This window comes from Stegodyphus dumicola, chromosome 12 (assembly GCF_044657685.1).
Source record: "Stegodyphus dumicola isolate Sdum_Otavi_A_Nest chromosome 12, ASM4465768v1".
Taxonomy (NCBI): domain Eukaryota; kingdom Metazoa; phylum Arthropoda; class Arachnida; order Araneae; family Eresidae; genus Stegodyphus; species Stegodyphus dumicola.
Genome location: NC_140779.1, coordinates 40,659,324 through 40,683,008, shown reverse-complemented (window position 1 = coordinate 40,683,008; position 23,685 = coordinate 40,659,324). Strand labels below are relative to the sequence as shown.

The 23,685-nt window shown below is 31.7% G+C and overlaps 1 protein-coding gene across 1 annotated transcript in view; it reads left to right on the top strand.

The window, feature by feature from the left end:
- The window catches only part of LOC118196595 (tyrosine-protein kinase transmembrane receptor Ror-like), a 421,786-nt gene that overhangs the window by 393,064 nt on the left and 5,037 nt on the right, over positions 1-23,685 (top strand). Inside the window, exons 6-7 of the mRNA XM_035368066.2 lie at positions 15,611-16,068; positions 19,596-19,829. Coding sequence (XP_035223957.1) covers positions 15,611-16,068; positions 19,596-19,829 — 692 coding nt within the window. The remainder of the gene's footprint in view (positions 1-15,610; positions 16,069-19,595; positions 19,830-23,685) is intronic.

The following is a 23,685-nucleotide window of genomic DNA, read 5'->3' as shown; positions in this document are numbered from 1 at the left end:
TGCAGTGCTAAGAGAAATGCGTTTGCCGGAAAAGTTTCTTATAGCATCACGCTGTAACGCTAGTTAATAATGCTTTAACGGGATTGGCAGCCTATAGACTTAATAATCCAAAATTTCTGTCGGAGTTGTTTTTGAATAGGAAATATTTTCCTGCGTTTATTTCAGTTCATTTTGTCCTATTATGTTGTAGGAGGGAAGCTGAAAAACAATAAATCCTATTTTTGAGGAAAGGGACCCTTCTGGCGGGAGAGACATTAGCTCTTTTCATTGATTTAAATAAAAATTTAGTCTCCCCCCCCCCACTTTCTCGTTTAATTTTTTTATTGTATCCAAACAGGAGTCAAATTTTTATCACATTTCTACTAAGCTTGAAGATAATGAAATTTGCAATATACGAAGTTACTTTTTTCCCACTTCATTCTTAAATGAATGACGCATGGGCTACTTTAGCTAGCAGAAAAATGTAATTTAGCTTATCATTATTTTTTCAGTATCAACCTTTATTTACAGATTAGCGGGTTGCAGAATTTATAAGTTGTATGTACCCTTGAAAAGCAAATGTATAAAAACATTTCAGTGTGAATGAAATCAGTTCATTCTTTCCAAGCAACAACCAATTCGTAAATAATTTTTTTATTGCCAAACCAGAAAATGAAAACTTTTGACACTTCAGGTTAATACGTGGGTCGTCTTGATTTAAATTTAATGTAATATAATAATATAACAAGTTTTTCTTAATATCAATAAAAGAATTAAACCTGTCAATAACAAACCGTGCCAGCTATCCTAACCTTAAAAAAAAAAAAAAAAAAAAAAAAAAAAAACTTTGCTAACAGCAGCTATTTATTTGAAACAAAAGGTTTTCGACATTACAATGACGTCACCTGCAATCGTGTGCTTTGTTCAACGACAGAATATCACCTTGTATAATAGTAATATGTTTAATGTTTGGCAATGCTAGTATTATTTCGTTTTGATTTTAAATTAACAAACTCTACGGTTTGAAAGCGAGCAGTGGCAACACTTTTCGAAATAAAGCATTTTTATCTCCAATGCGTGAGACTGTTGCCACTCGGAAAAATTAAGTGGGAAAATTAGCGTTTTCAGAGTTTTTAATTAATAGCTTGGCTGATTAAAGTCGTACGAAGATAAGAATGGTTGAAATGGCTTCCTACAAAATTTTCGAATTTGGGAGTGCCTCTATCGAAACTCTTGATCGCCGTTCCGGAGAAGATGATGCCATAAACAAACGAAGAAAAAGACGGACGCGCACCGATTTTAATAGGGTAGATTTTTATAAATATCAAAATCTTTCGAAAGAAATCTGATCAGTTATAAACGGCATAAGCTCAAGTGGTATTTAATTTTCCACAGTTAATAGTGACTGGCAATTAATTATTCGCAAATGCAATTAATTTTCTTAGTATCCCGTTGAGATATATTGTTCTAGTATAAATAAAACACAATCCTGTGTCTCTGCAATTAGATTATATATTTTTGTACAATACAGAAATGCTTATGGTTTCCCTTCTGTTTCTTGTTATAGAGCACTAAATAATAACGCTTAGTTTCCACTGAATTGAAAAATCTGACAATATTGAATGTATTGATAAGTGTACTTAAGGCAACACCACTGTGGTGGAAAAAAAAATACAGTAAATTTCAAAGAAGACTTTTCTTTTTCATATATACTTTTCCTCCTTCGAATTATTCCCATTGGTTTAATGCAAATAAAAAATAAAAGTAGATCTAGTAAAAGATCATTTTTACCAGTATGAAAGCTGACCAGTAGTGTAGAAAATGCTGGGAAAGGAAGAAAGAAAAAAGGAGGTTGTATTTCAATTTTTATGCAGTTCATCGTGGAAGCCTCGCTTAGTCATTCGCTAAATACTCCTCCCTTGGCTTTCATTATTAATGAAACTCATAGATGCTCTTCAGTGTAGCCGTCATTAAGGTCGTCGAAACGGGGCGAATTGCTGAGTTTCCGAAATCTTTTTACCAGCATGAAATTTGAGATCCCAAATGTGGGAGAAGCTTCGTAGTCACCCAGGCGTGGATTTCGCAGGGGATGGAATCAAATCGTTGTTTTAACTTTCTAGATCTAACGAGAAAGACTAAAATTTTGCTTCGGTGATTTGATTTGAAAAATCCCAGGGTAGCATGGCCTCATTTCTTCGTAAGAAAATTGTTGAGTTGTATATCGATAAAAATAAATAAAATAAAACTTAGCAACAGTCAATTATATTTACTCTGATAATCAATTTTGTTCTTATGTACACTATCTTGAACCGCCCTGATAGTGATTAACGACGCTAAATGCCGTACCGCTGGACCGGGTTCGAATCCCGACCGAAGTGTTTATAAGTATATAGTGTTTGTGAGGTATTTAAGTTGGACGATCTTCTCCTGAACTGATTCAAAGAACCATCACTTTACAGTATGAATTTACTCCGATCCTGAAAGAAATCAGGTCGTTGGGTTGAGTCGATGCTTCCGATCCCACGCCGCGATTATTTTCTCCCTTAGTTTCAAACTTGCTAACCGTTCCCAATCCCACTGCTTGTTCGATTCTTTTCGCTCTTCGCTGCATCCTGGTTAACCGCTCTTGATTCTGTCGCATTTCCAGATCTTTTTCATCAAGGTTGTTGTCAGTGAACGATGAGTTATAAAACCTAACCGATTCATTTAAATCAGCAAACCGTTCTGATCCAATTTGTTTGCAAAGCAAGCCCATCTCTGTGCGACAAAGGGAATTTAAATACTTTCGTGCTGAGAGTCTCCGAGAAGAGAGGTGAGAAACTTTTTCGGTCCGTTCCCCAAGGTATTATCCGTCAAAAATGTGCGGAGCTGCCTTCTTTCGGCGGTGGGAATATACGAATATGACCAGTGGTGAAATTATGATGTCCCGCCCATTTGAACCTGTAAATTAGACTGAGTGCCAATTCATTGGCATGTACGGGCAACAGATCTATCGTTTTGGGAGTAAAGGTTTTATGAGCCTAAATCTGATCGTTAAATGGATTCTGCACCATCAGAAATTTAAGAAATGCTTCCATACGCAAAATTTTTATCCACAAAGTCGAATTCAACTCTCCTGAAAATTCAGAAAATGACGCAGGATCGCTAAGTGTCTGGGAAGATTATAAATTTGACTTCTTTGCACATAAGTAACAAACACATAAGTAACATAAAACTATGCTGAAACCTTTGTGAAAAAGACCGAAGATCGGGTTGCGTAAGAAAAAGTTGTAGGGATTTATATTTATTTTAAATAACCAAGTTAATTTAATTTCACGTTCTTTCCTAAAAGCCTTCATTCCCCTAACTGTCATTGCCAGAATATTTAAATTTGGTAGCGCGCGTGAAGAAATGCAAATTCTACCTTGAGAAGAAAAAGTTTAAATGCCATGTTTTCGAAGGAAAGTTAGAGAGAGTTAGGCTATTGCCGTTACCTCTGTAGCGTGAGCTTCTACTTTCCGCAGTTATTGCTGGTTTGCGTGGCATAACAGTATTTACTTTTCTGCCACTACTTTCGACGCGGTTTTAAGTAACAGGAGTTACTGAGCCGTGCAGCTTAATTTCTATACTTGTTAACATCTTCGAATTTTAGTTTTTTGTTATTTCAGTTACTGCCCAAGTGAGGCGTAGTGTGTTAGCGTCCAATCGACGCATTATGAATTTTAAGAGTCTAATAAAGGGTACTTTTACCCCTTCTCCTACATGTTGTACAGTTGTCACTTAGAAGTTAGACAAGTGGGTTCTACAAAGTTTAAAAAAAAAAAAAAAAAATTAAAATGCTTATAATATAAGACCTGAAGACTATAAATGAATTCAGAAGTTAGCAACGGGTAAATTATGAGTGCAATTTAAATTGCTACTCTTTTTTTTTCAAGCAAGACGATTAATAACTATGAATATTTTTTAAAAAAAATTATGCACGTGGTGAATATAATGTTTTGTTTGTATATTGCATGGTTGATTGATATGTAGAAAACTAATAAAACAAATATGCCGTGTTATCCTTAGAAGTGCTTGTTATTCAGTTTGTTCAGCATACAGTTACGCAGCATACAAATAAATAGCAAAATCACAAAAGTGTTAAAATTAGCACAGCAACATATGTTTAGAATTACCGATGTTAATGTTAAGTTTGACTAACGTTTTCCTGTTTTTTTTTTTTTTTTTTCGGTTTTTTTTCTCAGTTCATCATATTAGTGTTACGTTTTCTTAGTACGATGGCTTAGAAATATGTTTTTTGTCTTCTTATTATTAAATTTTGTGTTTTTTCTTTATTTATTAAATATCACGTTCTACGCACTTACGACACATGTAAAATTCAGTTCAGTTAAAAAAATCACTTGCACAGTCTGGCGCCTAAAATATTTATCATAAAAAATAAATAAAAAAAAAAAAAAAAGAGAGAGAGAGAAAGGATATTATGATTTCAATGAGTCCAGTTAGTGTTATTTTATAAAAACATTGAGTATGTCTAATTAAACATTCATGATTTTAATACATCTTAATGTAAATCAATCACATTAAAAAGTTATATATATATATTCTCAAGAACAGTGCTTATTGCTTTTAAAGCCTTACTTAATTACTTAGTAACCTTCTAGATTAAATTTGCAAGTATCTTAGGCAACACTGAATGGCAACAAGTTGGATAAATTTGTTGGAAGATAAAAGTACATTCTTCCGGCCGCGGCAACACATTACTTTCTCAGAACCGAGTTTAATAATTAAAATTAAAAGCTATATATCTCACATTTTTCCGAATGGCAGAAGTCTCGCTCGCTGGAGATAAAAGTGTTTGATTTCGAACTGTGTTGCCACTGCTCTGTTTCAAATCCTTAAATTTGTTAATCAAAAATTCGTTATAGTTTTACAAAATATGAAGTAAATAAAAAACAGATTTGAAATACAAAATTCGGGTTTCGAGTTGCATACGTTCCTGTGGCGGATTACGCTATATAAAATTATTGGCTGTAGGTCCCGTTGTCGTGAGCAGAAATTCTTACTGCAACAGGTTCCGACAACGGCGAATCACTTTTTAAATTGTTGCTACGAAATATTATCCCCCTGTATTATATTGTTGCGTTTCTTTTCTTCTGACACCAGTTGTTACGTTATTTTCATCTTTTACGTTCGTACGGGGTTTGTGTGGATTTTGAGTGAATAACGACGACAGCACTTGATGGATTCATTCGTTTCCGGAGCTTAACACACTCTCTCGACGATGCACTAACCGCGATACACTAAGAGACTCTTCGATGCACTCGACGACCCACTCGGCACTCGCTAGCTGGCTGTCAACTCGATCGTCTCCGCACGGACTAACTAGATGAGACATACTAACTCGCCCTCTCGACGAGGCACACCCCCCTGACTGCGGGCCAGAAGGGTTTATATAACTTTCGGCTTGTGTTCCAGAACATTCTGGGCTAAACCGATAAGATTTCGTTCCAGAAGGTTCTCCATCCGTCCATGGCACGTCGCAAAATGTCGCCAAGTAGGCGATTTCTCGTCAAATGTGGCGACCTTACTGCAACAGCCATCTTACCGCGCCTGCTTTGCGAAGAAGCCATCTTACCGCGCCTGTACATTTCGTAACAATATTTACAAAAATTAAATAATGAAGAATCTGCATGAATGTATGTATGTTTCTCACACTGTGAAAAAACGATGGTACCTAAAAGCCGTCAAAATTTATATAATGTAATCTTCCACCTGAATATGGGCATCCGGAAGCCCGAATTTTGAATTTGTTTAATTATCTATTTCTTATTTCGTAAAACTTTAACGAATTTTTGATTAAGAAAATCAACGATTTCAAAGCGAGCAATGGCAACACTGTATTGAAAAAAATCATTTTTACCTCCAGAGCACGCGAGACTGTCTATCGGAATTTTTAAGGATATGCTGTTTTTATTTTGTGATATTGCTGTTAAATTGAATTTTATGTGGTTTATGTGCGAAGAACATGATATTTAATAAATAGAGGCAACACACAAAAACTTTAAATAAAGTCCCTTTGGGCGTAATCTTTCTGAATAATTAGATTAATAATTCTAGATAGTAATAGATTCTGAATAATTAGAATCTTTAAATCTGAAAGCTTTCGTTTTTTCCGTATTTGCGTCACACCTGCAAAAAGCACACCTTTTCTAACTTAATTATTCTTGGTAGCATTTTTATTTGGTTGTGTGAGAAAAAAACTGATACAGTATCTTTTGCGACCTCAAAGTACGCGTATTTTAGCACTTAATATGCTTTTATCTTATGTAAGAGATACAGTGCTGTTCTTTGTTGTTTCCTTGTAAATTCTCTTCGTGCTTTATTTTCGCAGACTTCGAATTAAATATTGTATGCAAAGTGGGCGCAATGTAATTTATTTTCTTTACCATGGCCTACTAAGCGAAAACTTATATTTGTCTTCTGGATTTGGAAAAACATTATCTCTCAGCCACTGTGGAAACAATTTAGGTCAGAGTGATGGAATGTTAAAGAGTTTATGAATGAAAAACTTTTAATCTGTTGAAAAATACGGAATTTTTAAAGTGCTTTCGAAACATTACTGTAGGAATAATTTAGGCAAGAGTAACGGAATGTTTAAGAGTTTATGTATGAGATCTAATAGTGTCTTTAAGAACGGAATTTAAAAAATGTTTTATAGGTTGAATTTTTCTAGAGTGCAAGAAACATTTTTTTTTTTTTTTTTTTTTTCGAATCATAGTTAGTGTGTATGTATCATGTGTAATTGGTTGGCTTCTACATCTGTTAAATAACACTTTGTATGAGGCCATACACGCGCATCTCAGATTTGTAGAATGAAAAAACTTGCATTGATCTTTTCGCACTACACGACTGTATAAAATTATTAAATTTTTATTTCATGTTGAACGATATTTTTTTTAGAAAAAGCTTACATAATTTTAATGATTACAGAAATTACAGCATAGTTTTTGATAAAAATTTATTAAGATTGTGATTTAAATAAAAATTTCATTCAATGAAAAAGGAAGGAGAAACATCAGAATAACTATAGAAACAAACGTGCGTTAAGAAATTATAGCCAGTGATGATATTCTGTTGTGAAGAAAAAGAAACCGGAACTTCTCTAGGAGGAAGTGAAGTGAGAGTTTTGTTCGCTGACCATCTCCAGTTTAATTTTGACGTCAGATTCTTAATTTGTTATTTCCCCCTTTGCCATCCGACGTTTCACTACAGTACGCAGCTGTTTCGAAGCACATGCGTGCGCGTGTAGCAACTCAAAACCCCCCATCTCCACCGAGTTCAACAACATGGCGGCGACGCTGTGTTGTTTTCTGTTATCTGTGCTGTATATTACGGTAGCTGCATCTTTGAATTATGAAAATGCTACTGACCTCATGGAGGAATTCAATTCTAGGTTTGTTTTATTTTTCTCTCCGTCGTCTTCCGCAGCAGAGTTTCTGTTTCACGCGGCTGCTGCTCTGAATAAATATTGCCTTTTTCTGCATGTGCTGCGGTGTGATATTAAAATTAATTTTAATATATGGACGAAATTATTAGAGGCCCAACGTCTTGTTTGAATTTAGATGCAAAGATTAAAATCAGTTCTTCCCAATAATAAGTTCCGTGCATTGTTCTTAAGAGTATTTTGAATGCTTCGTTAACGTATTTTTCTCACTAATTTTATTGCAGTGTTTATTTACTCTTGTTTGTGTATGTATTTGCATTACTAGTATAAATTTGAATCCCCATTTCGTCCACAATTACATAATGTTTGTAATATATCACCTGCTTAATTCAGATTATTCTGTATCAGAATAATTATGCCTGAATTAAATAGTTGAACGTAATAAATCTTCTTAAATGTGTACAGAGCTGTTATTAATTGTAATTATTGATTAATCAGAAGATAGCTGTATTAATATTATAAATATATGATTGCAAAGTTCATCATTTACGATTGGTTTGTACTTTCAGTACATAAAGGGTAAAAATTGTCTTATTTTGTGTTTTTTTTGGGGGGGGATTGATGTCTTTAAAAGTAAGCAAAGCTATCTCATTATCGTCTTAAGTAGTTTATTTTTTATTTGCAGTTTGTAAATATTCATTGTATTCTTTTAAATAATCATAAATCCAAGTGCTGCAATATTATAATATTTAATTTATTCATTTTCTCTAAATTATTCTTTTCTGAAGAATTCTATTTACTCGGAATTATTTATAGCATTTGAAATTACTGTAGGCAGCAAGTTTGAATTATTATTTGAAATGTTTTGCATTTGACCATTTTACTTTTTCCCTATTGTTATGCACATCTATATTTGAAGAACCTAGGCGTCTGTCTAAAAACAGATATTTGGAAAACTTTCAAAACATTGAAAAATAGAAACTGATTTAAATCTTTCGTTTCTTAATTACAGAAATGGAAAAAAAAACTTTCTGTGTATTGTATATGTGGTACGACTTTGTTATTTGTGATGTCTTTTTGAATTTATAATGAATTATGTTACCATAAAAATCTCATGAGCATAAATTAAAAGATTATATACCAGAAACATATTTAACATACAAAACTTGGCCAATAATTAAAAATATTCGAGATATTTCAAACTAAGTATGTGCAACTGATAATTAGCAAGAATTTTCTTTAGTAATTATAAGAGCGACATATTATTCTGTAAAATAAAAATTTGTATATACTTAGGTAAAAACTGACGGAGATTTTATTGATGCATATGCAGAGAATTAAGTAGCTTGGAAATAAATTTTTTAAACTTTTGTTTTCTTTTATATGAAATTTTTTTTTGTATTGTAGGGAGAGAAAAAAATGACTTATTACATTCATTAAAAACCTTTCACATATATTACCTCTGAAAATGATTAGTGTTTTTAAGAATGTAAACATTAGCATTAAATGTAATCTTTTAAGGTGACCAGTTCCACAAGAGAACAAAATTATTCAGAATTGTAGGTTATTTTTCTTAAGCAGGTTTCACTATAATTTTGTTTAAGTAACTTTGTTATGTCAATAGGGTACTTGAGTATTATCGCAACCACCTTAGTAGAAATCGCCAAACTTTGGCAACCATGCGCATAAGAGTTTAGTAGTCATGTTCATTGTAAGTTGGCATCCAAAAATTCATCAAATCACCTTTCTTTTCTGGGGGAAAAAAAAAAAAAAAACCGCCAGACTGCACCAAGGTGGTTGTGCTAGTATGCAAGTACCATCAATAGTTATTTATACAAATAAATCATTTTACAGTTTTCCCCCCCTTCAGAAATTTTACAAGTGAATGGGATTTTCTTTTTAATTCTAGAGTATAACCCTTATTTTAAAATAGCAAGTCCACAGTATTCAGAAATTTTGAATTTAAGCTAGGTAGCTTTATTTATATGCAAATTTTTTAAAGTAAATATATTTAGAAATTTATTTGGTTATTTGAAAAAGTTGTTGACAATGCCTATAGGGGTATACATTGGATTCTAAATTAGATTTTTTTTAAATTTTGAAATTACATAAATGAATTCATATTTATAAGTGATATACTAGTCAAAACATATACATTGGGTTCTAAATTAGATTTTTTTAATTTTGAAATTTGTTATAACATAAATGGATTCATGTTCATATATGATATAAAAGTCAAAACTTAGTCTGTAAGTATAAATATCATGCTAATGTATTTACTGCTCTAAAATGTGAGATTATTATAAACACTTCATTTTTGATGTTTTGTAATACGCTCAGTTCCCAGTTTACCAGGATGTCAACAGTTTACTCAGAATCACTCAATATCATACACTCAATTCCTGGGAATATCAATTTGTTACTCAAAATCACTTAATATGAAGTCCATGAAATGACACAAGAAAGAGGAATAACCCATATTATAAATGATGAAAAATATTATTGATAATTTATCTTTAGTTTTAAGTAGTATAAAAGATAATGAGTTTAATTTGATTATAGGAATTAATTTGGTATTCAAAACAAAATAACAACAGAAAAAAAAGGGAAGAAAAACACATTGTAAATAATAGAAAAGTGTGAAAAAATATTTAAAATGAAAAAAATTTAACTGTAAATGACATTAAAGAACTGTAATTACAAAAGAATTTAAATATCATTTCAATCAAATATGCTGAAAATGCATGAGAACTTTTTTTGCATAATACTTGCATAATTTGAATAATAACTAAATTATGTTCTGTTCTGGACAACTCGGATACTGCAACATCTCTTATCACGCGAATTTTTTTTTCCTTTTTTGTATTTCCTTTAGCTAGTTCTGTTTTAGAGGTTTATGGATAAGTAATGGTTTGTGATTAAAAAAAAAGTTTGTTTATACAAACTTTTTTTTTTTTTAAATTGGGAGTTGATGCAGTGTTACTTCAATATACAGTCAAAAGTCTTTAATCTGGACTCGTTGGGTTCCGGATTATAGGTCATCAGTTTAAATCTGGTAAGATGGCATGCAGAAATTATAAAATTAAAAATATGAAACCGTAATTTATGAAATAAAGAGCAATTATGATCTAAAGGGTATCAAAATTTACAAAAAAAGCTTAATATTTATTTGTTTACTGTATTAAACATTTCTTTCAATGTAAGTTGTTTAAGTTGCTTCATTTTATGTGCTAATACTTTCTCTTTAATTCTATAAACAGACATAATTTCTTGTTCATTTTCACTGTTCAAGTCGTGTAATTGCTGTGCCGAGAAAACCGACTAACTTGTCAATCGAAATTTTTTCGTTTTGATTAACCTCTTTGTCACTTTCTTCATGCCTTTATTCATTTAATCGGAAATTGTATTTGACATAATCGAAAGTTCAAGATTACTTTTATAAAATTGCTCTAACAATCTGCAAAAAGATAATAAGCCGGATCCAATTCGAAGATTAAGGAACAATGCAATCTGCAACATTAATTGAAATAGGTAATTTTAGCTTACCATCCATTATACATTCAATGTGCATGCCTAAATATATTATGCGCATGCATAAAGGTATTGTGGGTTTACGCATGCGCAGAAAGTTTGTAGCTTTGAGGTCTGGATTATAGATCATTCCAAATTAAAGACTTTTGACTGTATATAATTAATCTATTCCAGAACCTTGGATGTAAACCAGATGACCTTTTCCAGCAATAAATAAAAGGGAAAAATTAATCCATTCTTATTAAAAAAATTAATCCATTCTTATTAAAAAAATTAATCCATTCTTATTAAAAAATTCCTATTATTATAGCTCTGTTTAAGGCTAAAATACAAATATAGTGACTGAAATATGTACTGTACGTAAATGAAGCACTTCACATGATATTGTACATAAATCTTTTTCTGATATCCAGATCAAGAGAAATTTTTCAGCATGCTCTAATTCAGCTCCTCTGATAATTGTTTGTTAATCAATTTTACCCACTCCTTTGCCTGATTTAAGAGTGTCTTTGTTTTTCACAATCATAGATAACATCATACTAGGTGTATGGCATGCAGCAGCCAAGTCCCAGACACGTATGCCTTCTTCATGCTTTACAATAATCTCTTTTTGTTTTCCCCATCCATGGTGATCCTAACAGTTTTTTTTTTTTTTCTTTATTATTGCTTGACTCTCATTACCTGTCCTAAAACCCATTGTGAGTGAATTTACAAAAACATTATAGAAAATAGAACTTCTTGTCAGAGTTATAGTACAGGTTGTTTACTGAATAATAGCAACATGCACATTGACACTTATGATCAGTTGTAACATTGTCTCAAAAGAGGTAAACAAGTGTAGTGCATGCAGTTGCTACTCATTGAAATCGAGTCGTATATTGAGCAAAAATTTTTGCATCGAAATACATATAAAAAGTTGGACATATTTCAAAGTGAACATATATCAAGGTACTGCTATAGTTCCAAAATAGTGTTTTAACACAAATCTACCAAAATTACTAAATGTATTTTGTAGAGTGTTTTCAGTGTGTTGTCCTGTTAGAAGATGCATGTATTTTCTTTGAGATACGTTTAAAATTATTATGCAACTGATATAAATTGATTTTCTTGAAGTATCAGCTATTTAAGCACATTTTTATCAAAGTAGTATTTTATGAATTCATTGTTTGATTTGGTACTGATGTTTTACATCAATAAATATACTAAAGTATTTGAAATATTTTATTTTTCTTAGTGATTCTTTTTCTCTGTAAATTACTTGATTATGAGAATATTGTATCTAGCACACATAACCTACAAAATATATATTATTCAAATAAAACAAAATAAATGTTATTCAGTGCCACTCAGCTTTTGTGGAAATCCATGTAAGAAATTCAAGTGTAGTGAATTAAAAAAAAATTTCTAAGCAATAAATATTTAAATATATATCACTGTAACTTACATAATTGTGCTATAAAAATTTTACTAACTAAATGTAGTTATGTTTAGTTATATTTTACCAACTCAATATAATCGGTGTATTTCCTTTTGTTTTTTTCATTGCAGAATAAATAATTTCTGTGCTTTTCTATTAACTGGGCAGTACTTAGCACAAACAACCATTGGTGCAAAATTTAACTAAATGATGGCAACTTTAACAATATGTTAAGTTTCATGGAATAAATGAACTTTTAGTAACAATAATGTATCATGAACTTTTAGTAACAATAATGTAAGTGTTTAATGTGAACAGTATTAAAATTTTGCAATTCAGATGCTTTTTAAATGAAAACAGATAGCTGCATGTATGGATAAGAGATCAAGTGAATGAGTGAACATCAGATAACTGCACAGATGCAGCATCTCTCTGTCTTGCGATTGTGCAGATTAGACATTGCACTGCAGTTTATGATGCAATATAAATTAGGCTACCACATTTGACACTGTGGTATACATTTGGTGATGGTGCCTCATTAACAGAAAAGCACCTTAGTATAGTATTTCATGATGCTGATCAAGGCCAAAATAAGCCTTAAAATTTGAACTGGTTTGTCTAATAGTATTTATCCATTACTGTTTTCCAAGTCATATCTACTTCCTTTTTATTCTGCAAGTTGGAAATATTTATATGGTCTTCCTGTATTCTGTCCATAATCTATGTCATCATCTTGAGTTGGGCAGATGTATATACAGCTATTGAGAAACCAAAATATTCTAATTTACCGTATATACCCACGTATAAGTCGATACCACGTATAAGTCGACCCCCTCCCACTTCGAACATAAAAAATTCGTAGAAAATGAGAAACCCGCATATAAGTCGACCCCCCCCCCACTTCCGAAATCGATCGAGAAACTTCGAAAAATTTTTTTATAAGTACTACATTTATTCAAAATCATCTGAGGAAAAAAAGTAAATATGCGATAAAAAATACCTTGGTAAATAAACAAAATCAAAATCCTTCAACGTCCGATTCATGGTCAGATTCGCCAAACATTTCATAGAACTCTTCTGTCGTCATTGGCTCGTCATCATACATATTTTCAGTCTCGAACTCTGTATTGTTACAATCATTACTAGAGCCTTCGTCGTCATTTTCACTTTCAAAAACAGCATCATCTTCCGTGCCGTCTAGTTCGTTGCGAATACAACATATTTTAAATGATTTTAGAATCATTTCAGAGGGTATTTCGTTCCAAGCATCTTTAACACACTGAGCAATTAATGTAACATCGGGCTTTTTAATGTTGCCTCCCTTTGTAAATGTTGGTCGACCGGAACTAATCCACTCTGCCCAATATTTTCTAACATTTACTTTGAAGAGCTTATTGAGACAGACATCTAGGATGTCAATCCTCCCGGAATTATGGCCAAAGTCGTTTTTAGGTGTTTTGACATTTCTTCAGAAAAGTGTCCACGAAACAAATCGTATACTAAAAGAGAAGGTTTTTTGAAAGCTGCTCCTGATCTTTTATCCCACACATTTTTAAGCCAATCGACTGTTCCGTCAGCATCCGTCCATCCCTTTTCATGGGCGCGAACCTTTGGTTTAATCGAAACTTACTTTAGTTAAAGTATGAAACTCTGTGATTAGTTCATCACACAATTTAAGTCATGAAATTACTTCAAGTAAGTGACTTATTTGATAAGTTGTCCAATTTGATTGCGGGAAGAAAACAAGAACAATTTAATGGCTGGCAGATATACTCAGATGTTATAATTAACAATTTGTGAAAACTCCCCTGGCTATGATGCTATAATGCAGCATTGCTAATATGCCTATGTAATATGCCTAGGTAAGGAATAATTTCTGATATCATTCTAAGATAGAATTTGTTTAGCATCCAACATGACATTTCAGGTGTTTGATATTCTGTCACCTGAACTTGATGATTTAGCATGTCACTGCATTATACAAAGAAATTTTTGAACTTCCGATTCTTTTAATTTTTATGGCCCCGCGTATAAGTCGACCCCTCCCCACTTTGAAGTCTTTTTTTTGTCCAAAATATATTGACTTATACACGGGTATATACAGTACTTGGTTTTTAATGAATAATTTAAGAATTTTTAATATTATAGTTTTTTTTTCTTGGAATATCTGTAGGAACAGTTGTACTTAGCAAACAAACTGTTAATCTGTCTATGTTTATTAATAAGACTGTATATTGTTTCTTGCTTGAATTGCCCCTTATCTAAAAAACAAATATTAAATTTGTTTAATATGGAACAGTGGGAAAATTACTATCACAAGTCATCAGCATAAAGCAAAATTTCTACGAGAAATTACAACATGAAGAAAATATGTGGACTAACAGCAATGATAGCAGTATTTAGGAATAATTTTTATTCATAACAGTATCTAATTTAATTGCACATAATTTGGAATATGTAAACATGACTAAATCATCTGTTCAAAATAAATTTCTTAAGTCTTAAAAATAAATTGAATGTACAGCCATTAGCTTCGGTTTCTCATCGACTCCCTTGAAATGCAGGGCCCACCAGCAGCCAAGCGGTAAAGACGCTGAACACTGGTAGTTTGGTCCGAGGTTCAAATCCCGTCAACAGGCTGGCTGCATGGGCGTTTTTGTGGTTTTCTTCATGTGTAATGTGTATACGAGCCAGTTTCCCTTAGAAAGTCCCCTATGAAGGCATCCCTCCCTTTAGGCAGATGACCCTCGTATGCTTTGCCATAATTGAATAATCTCAATCCCATCCCTTGAAATGAAATAGCATTGTTCTTTCTGTTTGGAATGATGGCTTAATATATGCAATCAAATGAATTTATTCTCCTAGTTAGATTGCTTAAAAATACAGGTAGATTGTTAATAATATTTTTCTGTTAATTATTAATGTGATTGTTCCTCTTTCTTATGGTTTTCTTTTTTAAATGCTGTTAAATTAACAGTAATTTTGTTCTAACCTGAGATGTCTTCCTCAGTGTTAATCCAGTTAATCGTTAATCTGTTATGTTTTTACTTTTGGAAGTATGAATTTTTTCTTAATTAAGTTTTTTGTAATTAACTTCTTTTTGTGAATTTTATTTTGTAATGAAATTTCTTCATGAAATATTCTAATCGCAAGAATCATTTCAGTATAGTATTTGATTGAATTATAAATGACCCAATGAGTTTCACATTAATAATAATTAAGGAAATAGTAACAATTTTTTTTTTTTTTTCCATTTGCAGTTTGCCAGAGGTAGAGCAACAGAATGCTGCTGGTTTCTGCCATCTGTATCGTGGTGTCACATGCGTTCAGTTTATTGGCAACAGGACTGTGTATGTTAAATCATCACTCAGTCTCAGTCATATGGAAGAAAAATTGACTGCAGCCTTCACTGTTATTGCCACTTCCCATGATGTTTCGGAAGAATGTCACAAGTATGCAATTCCATCTTTATGCTTTTTTGCATTTCCATTATGTGATACTGACAGTCCATATCCAATGCCAAGGCAAGTGTGTAGAGATGAGTGTGAGGTGCTGGAAAGTAATATTTGCAGAATGGAATATTCTATTGCAAAACGACACCCACTGCTCGGACAGCAGAAAATTCTGCCTGTTTGTGAGGAATTGCCTCCTGTTGGATCCAAAGAAAGTGAAACTTGCATGCGTTTGGGAATTCCTAATACTGTTTTGGTGGATAGAGGTAATTTTAAACATTTTTTCTTTAATAAGAACTTTATTCTTGAAAAATATGTGATGCAAATAAGCATGAAATTTGATGATTTTGATGTATATGTTTTTGTGACATGTGAAACAGTGTAACATTTTTAACTCAGTGTCTGAAATACTTTAAATTTCATGTCATTCATAAGAAACTAATTTTTATATTAATTTATATTTTGCATTAGTGTTTCTACATTTAATTATGCATGATAATACAGGGTGTCTCACTCAAAAAAAGGAAGTAACAAGAGGAAAAGAAGCCAAAATTTTCTATGTCATACCTTTATATTTGAGAAATGAAAGTTCATTACAAGAGGTGCTGGTTGTAACATCTCCCATCTGTATACACAGTTCAACATGCTGCTGCATGTTCATGTATGTTGCTGCTAAAGAGTATTGGGTATCACCTGGATTTCATGTTAGATATTCTGACATAACTAGTTGATGTGGCGACAAGGGTTCTATGAGCTCTGTGAACTCTTAGGTTTCAGTATAGCATGACTTGCTGTTCATGGTGTTTTGTGTAACTTGTTTTCTTCTGCTGTGAATGATTTTGGAACATTTAGGTGGTTGACATCTAAACATTCTACTCAAAACTTGGTGAAGAAGATAGAGACAAAGGGAACATTCATTGTCAGACAAGCACAGTGGTGGTGGGGAGACCCACAGTTATCTGAAGAAGGTGTATTTAATGTAAAGACATGACTATTGGCCTCGCACACAAAGTTTGTGCAGTGTTTATCACAGGAATCTGAACTATAGCGTAGAAGTGTCAAAGAGCTGTTAAGAAAGCGGGCCTGTATCTCGACAAGTTCACAGTTCATAAACTGATATAGGCTGACCATGATAAACACCTAGCATACTGCCATTAGTTTTAAATGATTTATTGCTGAAAGACCGGGAATATTGCAGTACATACGATGAAGTGTGGTTTCACTCGCAAAACGCACATTTATGGAGCAGTGACAACTAGCATGCAGTTGTCAAGGGACCCCCTTCATTCACATAACATCATAGCGGCACATAATTGGGCCAATTTTTTTTTACACTATTGTTACCAGTAAAGTGTACCAGGTACTGTTTCATGAACTTGTGAACCAGCTGGATGATGAGTAACTGACGCTGTAAAAAAATTCTTTTGAAGTTGTCGTTACAGATTTTTCTCCCCTGCATTCCATTATGGTTTCTTTTGATGTGAAATTGCTGTTTACTAATGTTCAAGTCGAAGGAGAACTAAATTATCTTGAAATTAGGCTTCGAGAATTTCATTTCACACATACTGAAATTGAAGAGCTAATTTCTCTTATAAAATCTCTTCAAGTCAAACACGCCTTGTTTTCCAAAATAAATATCATCACGAAATTGAGGTATTAGCTATGTATAATCCCCTCAGTCCTGTACTTGCTGACATTTTACATACACTATTTTGAGGTCAAATTATTTTTAAAATTTTTCAATCTCTGGATTTGCTATGTAGATGTCACATTTGCACTTTTTGATAGTAATCAAGAAGATTTATCCCAATTTCATCTATTATGAATTTGTTGATCTAGCCATACAGTTCACTATTGAAATTGAATCTGACAATTCCCTTCCCTTCCTTGATATTCTTATTTGCAATGAATTTGATTTCAGCATTACTGTTTACTGTAAACCCTTTTCTCTTTATAACCGCCCCATGTTATGTGACCCGGCTAAGCAAATAATGGCTTCTTTTTACTAATATATATGTATTGTGCTCTCAGAATTTGTATCTCAGCTTGCTAATGAACTCAGTTATTTGAGATCAGTTATTGACCGAGGATTTTCTTCCTATGTCATTGATAAAGCCTTTAAAATACCTTTAAAATAATTTCTGCTAAATGTCAAAGAAGACATTCCACTATTAGAAATGGCATTCATAACCTTGTTGGGCTCCCATTTTATACTTCTGTCAGTTGTGAAATTGAATGGATTCTTCAGAAGTTTAATTTTCAAGTCATTTTCTCGGCTATCAATAAAATTCATGGTTTGACTCTAAGATTCTGTTTTTAACTTTGATTCTTGGGGAATTTATAGCATATCATGTCAGTGTGGTTTGAGATACATTGGCCAGACTAAAAGAGAATTAAAGTTTCATATCAAGAAACACAAATCTTATATACCAAAAGGCGAAATTAGCAAATCTTCGATAGCTAATCATTGTTGGAAATTTTTAATCATAACTTTAACTTTGGATCTGCAAAAATGGTTCAAAAAGTTTCTTCAGTTGCTGAATTGGATTTTCATGTGGCTCTTCACATTCACAAAGATTTATCTTGTTTAATCAAGTCAAATCCAGTCCTTCCTAAAGCTTTTGAAAGTCTGTTAACGTAGCTTTTGAATTTCATTAATATTTTTGCCGATAGATGGCGCTACCTTCTTGTTCGCTTTACTGTGAAGCATAAATAGGACTGTTAGGCACACTGCTTTGCTTGTTTCTTTGCTTCTGATGAAGGGAAACCTGTACGCCCTCAAAATTGAAAGTGATCATGAAATTATATGGAATGTTAAGATATTGGTTATATACGTGTGTGTTAACGATATTATATGTTAAATTTGTAGGACTCTCTGTGTTTGAGATTCATGTGATTTGTGTTGTGTCTGAATTCCGTGCAATTTTAAAAGAATAATCTCTCTGGGTCATTTTATTTAGATTAATCAAGTCTTCCTTCAAAAAAACACTATGTTGAAATACTTGTTTTTGTCATTTTTTAGAATTGCTATAATCAAAATTTTTTGATTTATTTCAAATAAAATATGCTTGTTTTATGTGATGCATAAAATTTTTGGTTTTCCATATTTTTGCCAATATAGCCGATTTCTTTTTTTCACTCTTGATTTTATTATGCATTTGAAATTTATTTTAACCTTTTTGGAGCAGATGTGTTTTTAGAATGAATTTTATTTTTTAATTATTGGCCTCAAGTGTTCTAAATTATTATTCAGAATTTTTTAAAACTGCTTCCAGAAACAAATGGAGAAAAACAGTTGATCATGTGAAATTTTGATCTGCTGCCCACAGAAGATCTACGGATTTGCAAGATCTTCTCATTTATTTGCATTAATTGCAATTTTCATTTGTTTATTTATTATTATTTATCATTATATTATTTCTATTTCATTTTGTTTTTTGTCTTTAACTTACCAATCATGAAGGATAAAAAAAAAAGTTTCTTGCAATTTGTTCCCCCTCTCTTTTTTTCTGTATTTATTTTGCAAATTATTATTGAATTAAATATATGGAAAATTTTTTATACTCTTATTTTTATCAAGACCGAATTCAGAAATGTATGTATGAATGGATGTGTTCATGTAAAGAACGTATAGTATATGTAAATATGTTTGTGTATACACGCACACATATAAGCACATACATATATTTCTGAATCCTGTCCCAGTAATAGAGGAGTACATAATTTTCTTTAAATTTCAGGTTAAAATGAGGACCATATTTTTTCTTACTTTTTATTTATATATTTTTATTAGAGGATACTTGCTTTGAAGGAAATGGTGAGAAATATAGAGGTACAATATCCACTACAGTCTCTGGATTAAGGTGTCAGCCTTGGAGCGATCAAATCTTTTACAAGACTGCAGATTATCCAGAATTAGTAGGCGGTCATAGTTATTGTAGGAATCCGGGTGGCAAAGAAACACAACCTTGGTGCTTTACTACTGATCCAAATGTCAGGAAAGAAATCTGCAATGTACCACAGTGTGGTGAGTAAACTGATTTTTATTTGAATTAAATATTATTATTTAAGTTAAGAACATGATACATGATTATTAAAATGATAAATAAAATCATTATTTTGGACCATTTTATTTAATGGAAAATGATTAATTTGTGGAATAATGGAAATTCACTGCACCTTTTCTTTGTGGCAGTGAAATTTGATTTTGATTTGACTTGCGTAGAAATCTCAATTGTGAACATTTGCACATTTGACAGCAGATATCTTCTTTCCTTTTTTTAAATCAAGGCACAGAATTATAATCAAGATGAATTAGGATAAAATAATATTTTAAATTTTAAGCAGTTCCTAAAATATCATTGCAGTAATCATGGTACTGTTTCTTCCATTTTGGTAAAAATCTTATTACTGTCATATTTATTTTATTTTATTTTATTTTTAGTATACTTTTAAAAGTGTTTTTTGTTTCCCATTTGAACTTGACAGCTGCTAAAATTTAGTAGGTAAAATTCAAGATATTGATGCCCGGTACCTTTCTTCTTTTTATTTTTCCACTTGCAGAGTTCCGTATATATTTTACAAGTTTAAAGTGTACACCTCTTTTAGTGTACAAAGATGTATATGTGGTTGCATTTTCCATGGATGAAACTAATTTCCCATAGTTCTCTCTACTTGAACAATCCAATAATTTTTCTTTTCATCTGTTTAATATGCTTAATGATTTTCTGCATTATAATAGGAGTAATTGTAAAAAAATAACAAGGAAGCTTTCTTTTGTACTTATGACAGATATCACCAAAAACCCTTTGTTATAAGAATATACATTTAACTTTTTAATTCTGTGAATATGCTTTCAATTGGCTTTGACAATACTTCTACCTTTTCTTAAAAACCTTATTTTTTCTATTACTATTTCTTCCTTTACTATTATTAAAAAATACAACTAAAAAGCATAATGAAAATTGACATAAAAGATTTAAAAAATTGAAAACTCATGTCTTGGTATTCAAACATGACTTGGTAACATAAACTCTGTAGTATGTGAATATAAAAAAAAAAAAAAAAAAAAGTAAAAACATGAAAATATTTATGTTTTGGCAAAGTCAGATTTAAATAAAAAATTTAACTTTTGACAAGTAGCAAAATCTATCTTTTAATGTAGTCAAAGATTTACATTTATTATAAAAAAAACAAATTTACTCCCATGTGACAAAAATTACTAGGGATATTTAATTTCAAATTTGCAATTTTTGATGTCATTTTCAACTTGCCTTGAGGGATTGATCAATCAAGTGAGAATAATTCAAGGAAATAAGTTTTAATTGAAGTGCAGGAAAAAATGCGTATAATTCAGTAGGGTGCACAAGGATGTTCTGGCCTCCACATCAAGTTTTTTTACTCATTCAATATATTTCCTTGGCATTTTCATAAGACTGTGTGGATCATGTAAAATGGAGAATGAAGAAGTTTAAAAGAGCAAAACAAATCATGTTTGAAATCAAAGAAGTTCACCTGTGTTGAAGCAAAATGTACTAAAAAGTGAGACCTACATTGCAAAAGAAATGACTTCATGATGCATGTTTTATTAAACATTATTTCTAATGTATAAAAAAATATAAAATTTAAAATTATGCAATATATGAAATGTAAATTAAGTTGTGATATATCTTCTGCAGACTATCATATTTACTTAAAATTAAGACCCCATTCTTTTCTATTTTTTGCTATATTTTAATTTAAAAATTTGATAAGATCTTATAAATGGCTATTTTCATAAAAGAAATTACAGAATGAAGGAAAGGATTTTAATTATCACGCAATAGAAAATAATTATATTATTTAAATGCTAAATAAACTGTTTTGAAAATTACTATATAAATAAACTGTACAAGTGCCACTATTTAAAATACCTATGTCCAGCTGACTGATTTCAGTTTATGCTTCCATTCACCATGCTGGTCACCAATATGCCTGAAAACAAACACATAATATGTTGCCAGCATTTCCCATTTTTTTTATAAACCACAGAAAAATATTGTATTTTATTAGGCACTTTTAGCAATTATGTCATTTATTCTAATTAGAACCATAGATGTTCTCATCTAATTAGGACCATAAATGTTCTCATCTAATTAGAACCATAGATGTTCTCATCAACCTACAGTTTTTATTTTTAAAAAGTAATTCAATATAAGGAGGGGAGGATTTTATGTGTTGAGTAAATGTTATATTTCTAGCAGCTGAAAGCATCTTGCAGAAAAGAGCAAAACATTCTGCTTTGGGGGCCAACTTTTATTTATTTATATGTACGGGTATCCCTTTTATTACACAGTTTCCTACGAACACTGTTTCACTTTTACATTTAAGTTTTAGTAGCCATTTGTAATGGCTTCAAAATCCTTATTCTCTCATGTTGCAATTCTTTTGAAGTTGAGTTGTGCCCATAATTTGCACAGTGTATATTGTGCTCCAAGTATTCAGTTGGTAGATTGCATAAGTTATGTAATTGTGATTTTGAAAGAAACATTTTTTTAAATGGATATGTGTTACTAATTAGCTTTGTTGTTCTTAGTAATTACTGTAAAACTATCTTTCAGTCCCAAATTATGTCTGAAAGTAAGAAAAAAACTTTTAAAAGAAAACTTTTTTTCTTTGGCAGTGAAAATATTAATTCTGAATTGTTTCTTAAAAGGAGAAAAGGAATCTCATGTTCCAGTAAGTCGATTTAAATCACGTAGCAATGAGAACCATTAAAAAAATTGAAAAAGAAATTAAAAAGTGCAATTAACACAGAATCTTCGAGATTCGCAAAATATGCAGCTCATTCCTATGCATCAGTTATTGATAAAATGGAAAGGACACTAGCCATTTGGATTGAAGAATGGGCAGAAAGGATTTCATTGGCAGTAACATAATTAGAGAAAAGGCTGTTGAAATTTAAAAACATCTGAAAGAATGTGGAGAATCCTTCTTAAACTTAGACTTTTTGGGAAGTAACAGTTGAGTAGAGAACTTTAGAAAACATTTTGCAATTCATAGCAATTGAATTCAAGTGACCATCATCCATGTGACTGATCATGAAGGTGCCAAAACATATCCAGAAAAAATTCAAGGGATAATTGAAAAATAAGGATGTTAATTACGTTTTTAATACTGATGAGACTGGCTTTGGTTTAAAAAAAAGCCCAAGAGAAGCTTTGTGTTAAAAAAAAGAAAAAGATAAAATATATCTGGTTTTAAGGCATCTAACAATCACATAACATTACTTTTGTGCAGCAGTCCATCAGGGGAATTAATAACGAAGCTCTTGCTAGCTTATAAATCTTTCAAATCCTGTGAATAAACACCTTAGCAGTACACTGGAGAGCAAATTTAATAGCTTGGGTGAAAGGAGATTCATTTAAAGATTTTGTTTTTCAACTCGTTTGTGCTGGAGGTAAAAAAATATGAGCTTCAAGGTGCTATTATTGTTCACCCACTGAATTTAACAGATCCCAGTGTCACAGTAGAATTTTCACCACCAAATGTTATTTCATTGATCCAACTTTTATATCAAGGTTGTTATTTGCAACTTTAAAAGTATGTAGTAGTAAAAGTAGTATTGTGATTTCATTCAATTTTAGATTCAGTTGCTTCTCAATCAGTCGATGTAATGAAAGCTTGGAAAGAGTTTTCAATTGAAGCTTGTTTTGAAATTGCATATCTTTCGGTAAGAGAACTAAAGTAATCAACTTTAAATGCACGTTAGCCATATCAGAAAGCTCGCTTGGATCTTCAGAAAATGGGATTCAGGAGCTATTAGAATGTGCTATATTCATCGGATGTGAAAGTTTTCTGGATATGGTTATTAAAGTTGTCCAAGAATAATTAGTGGAAGAAGA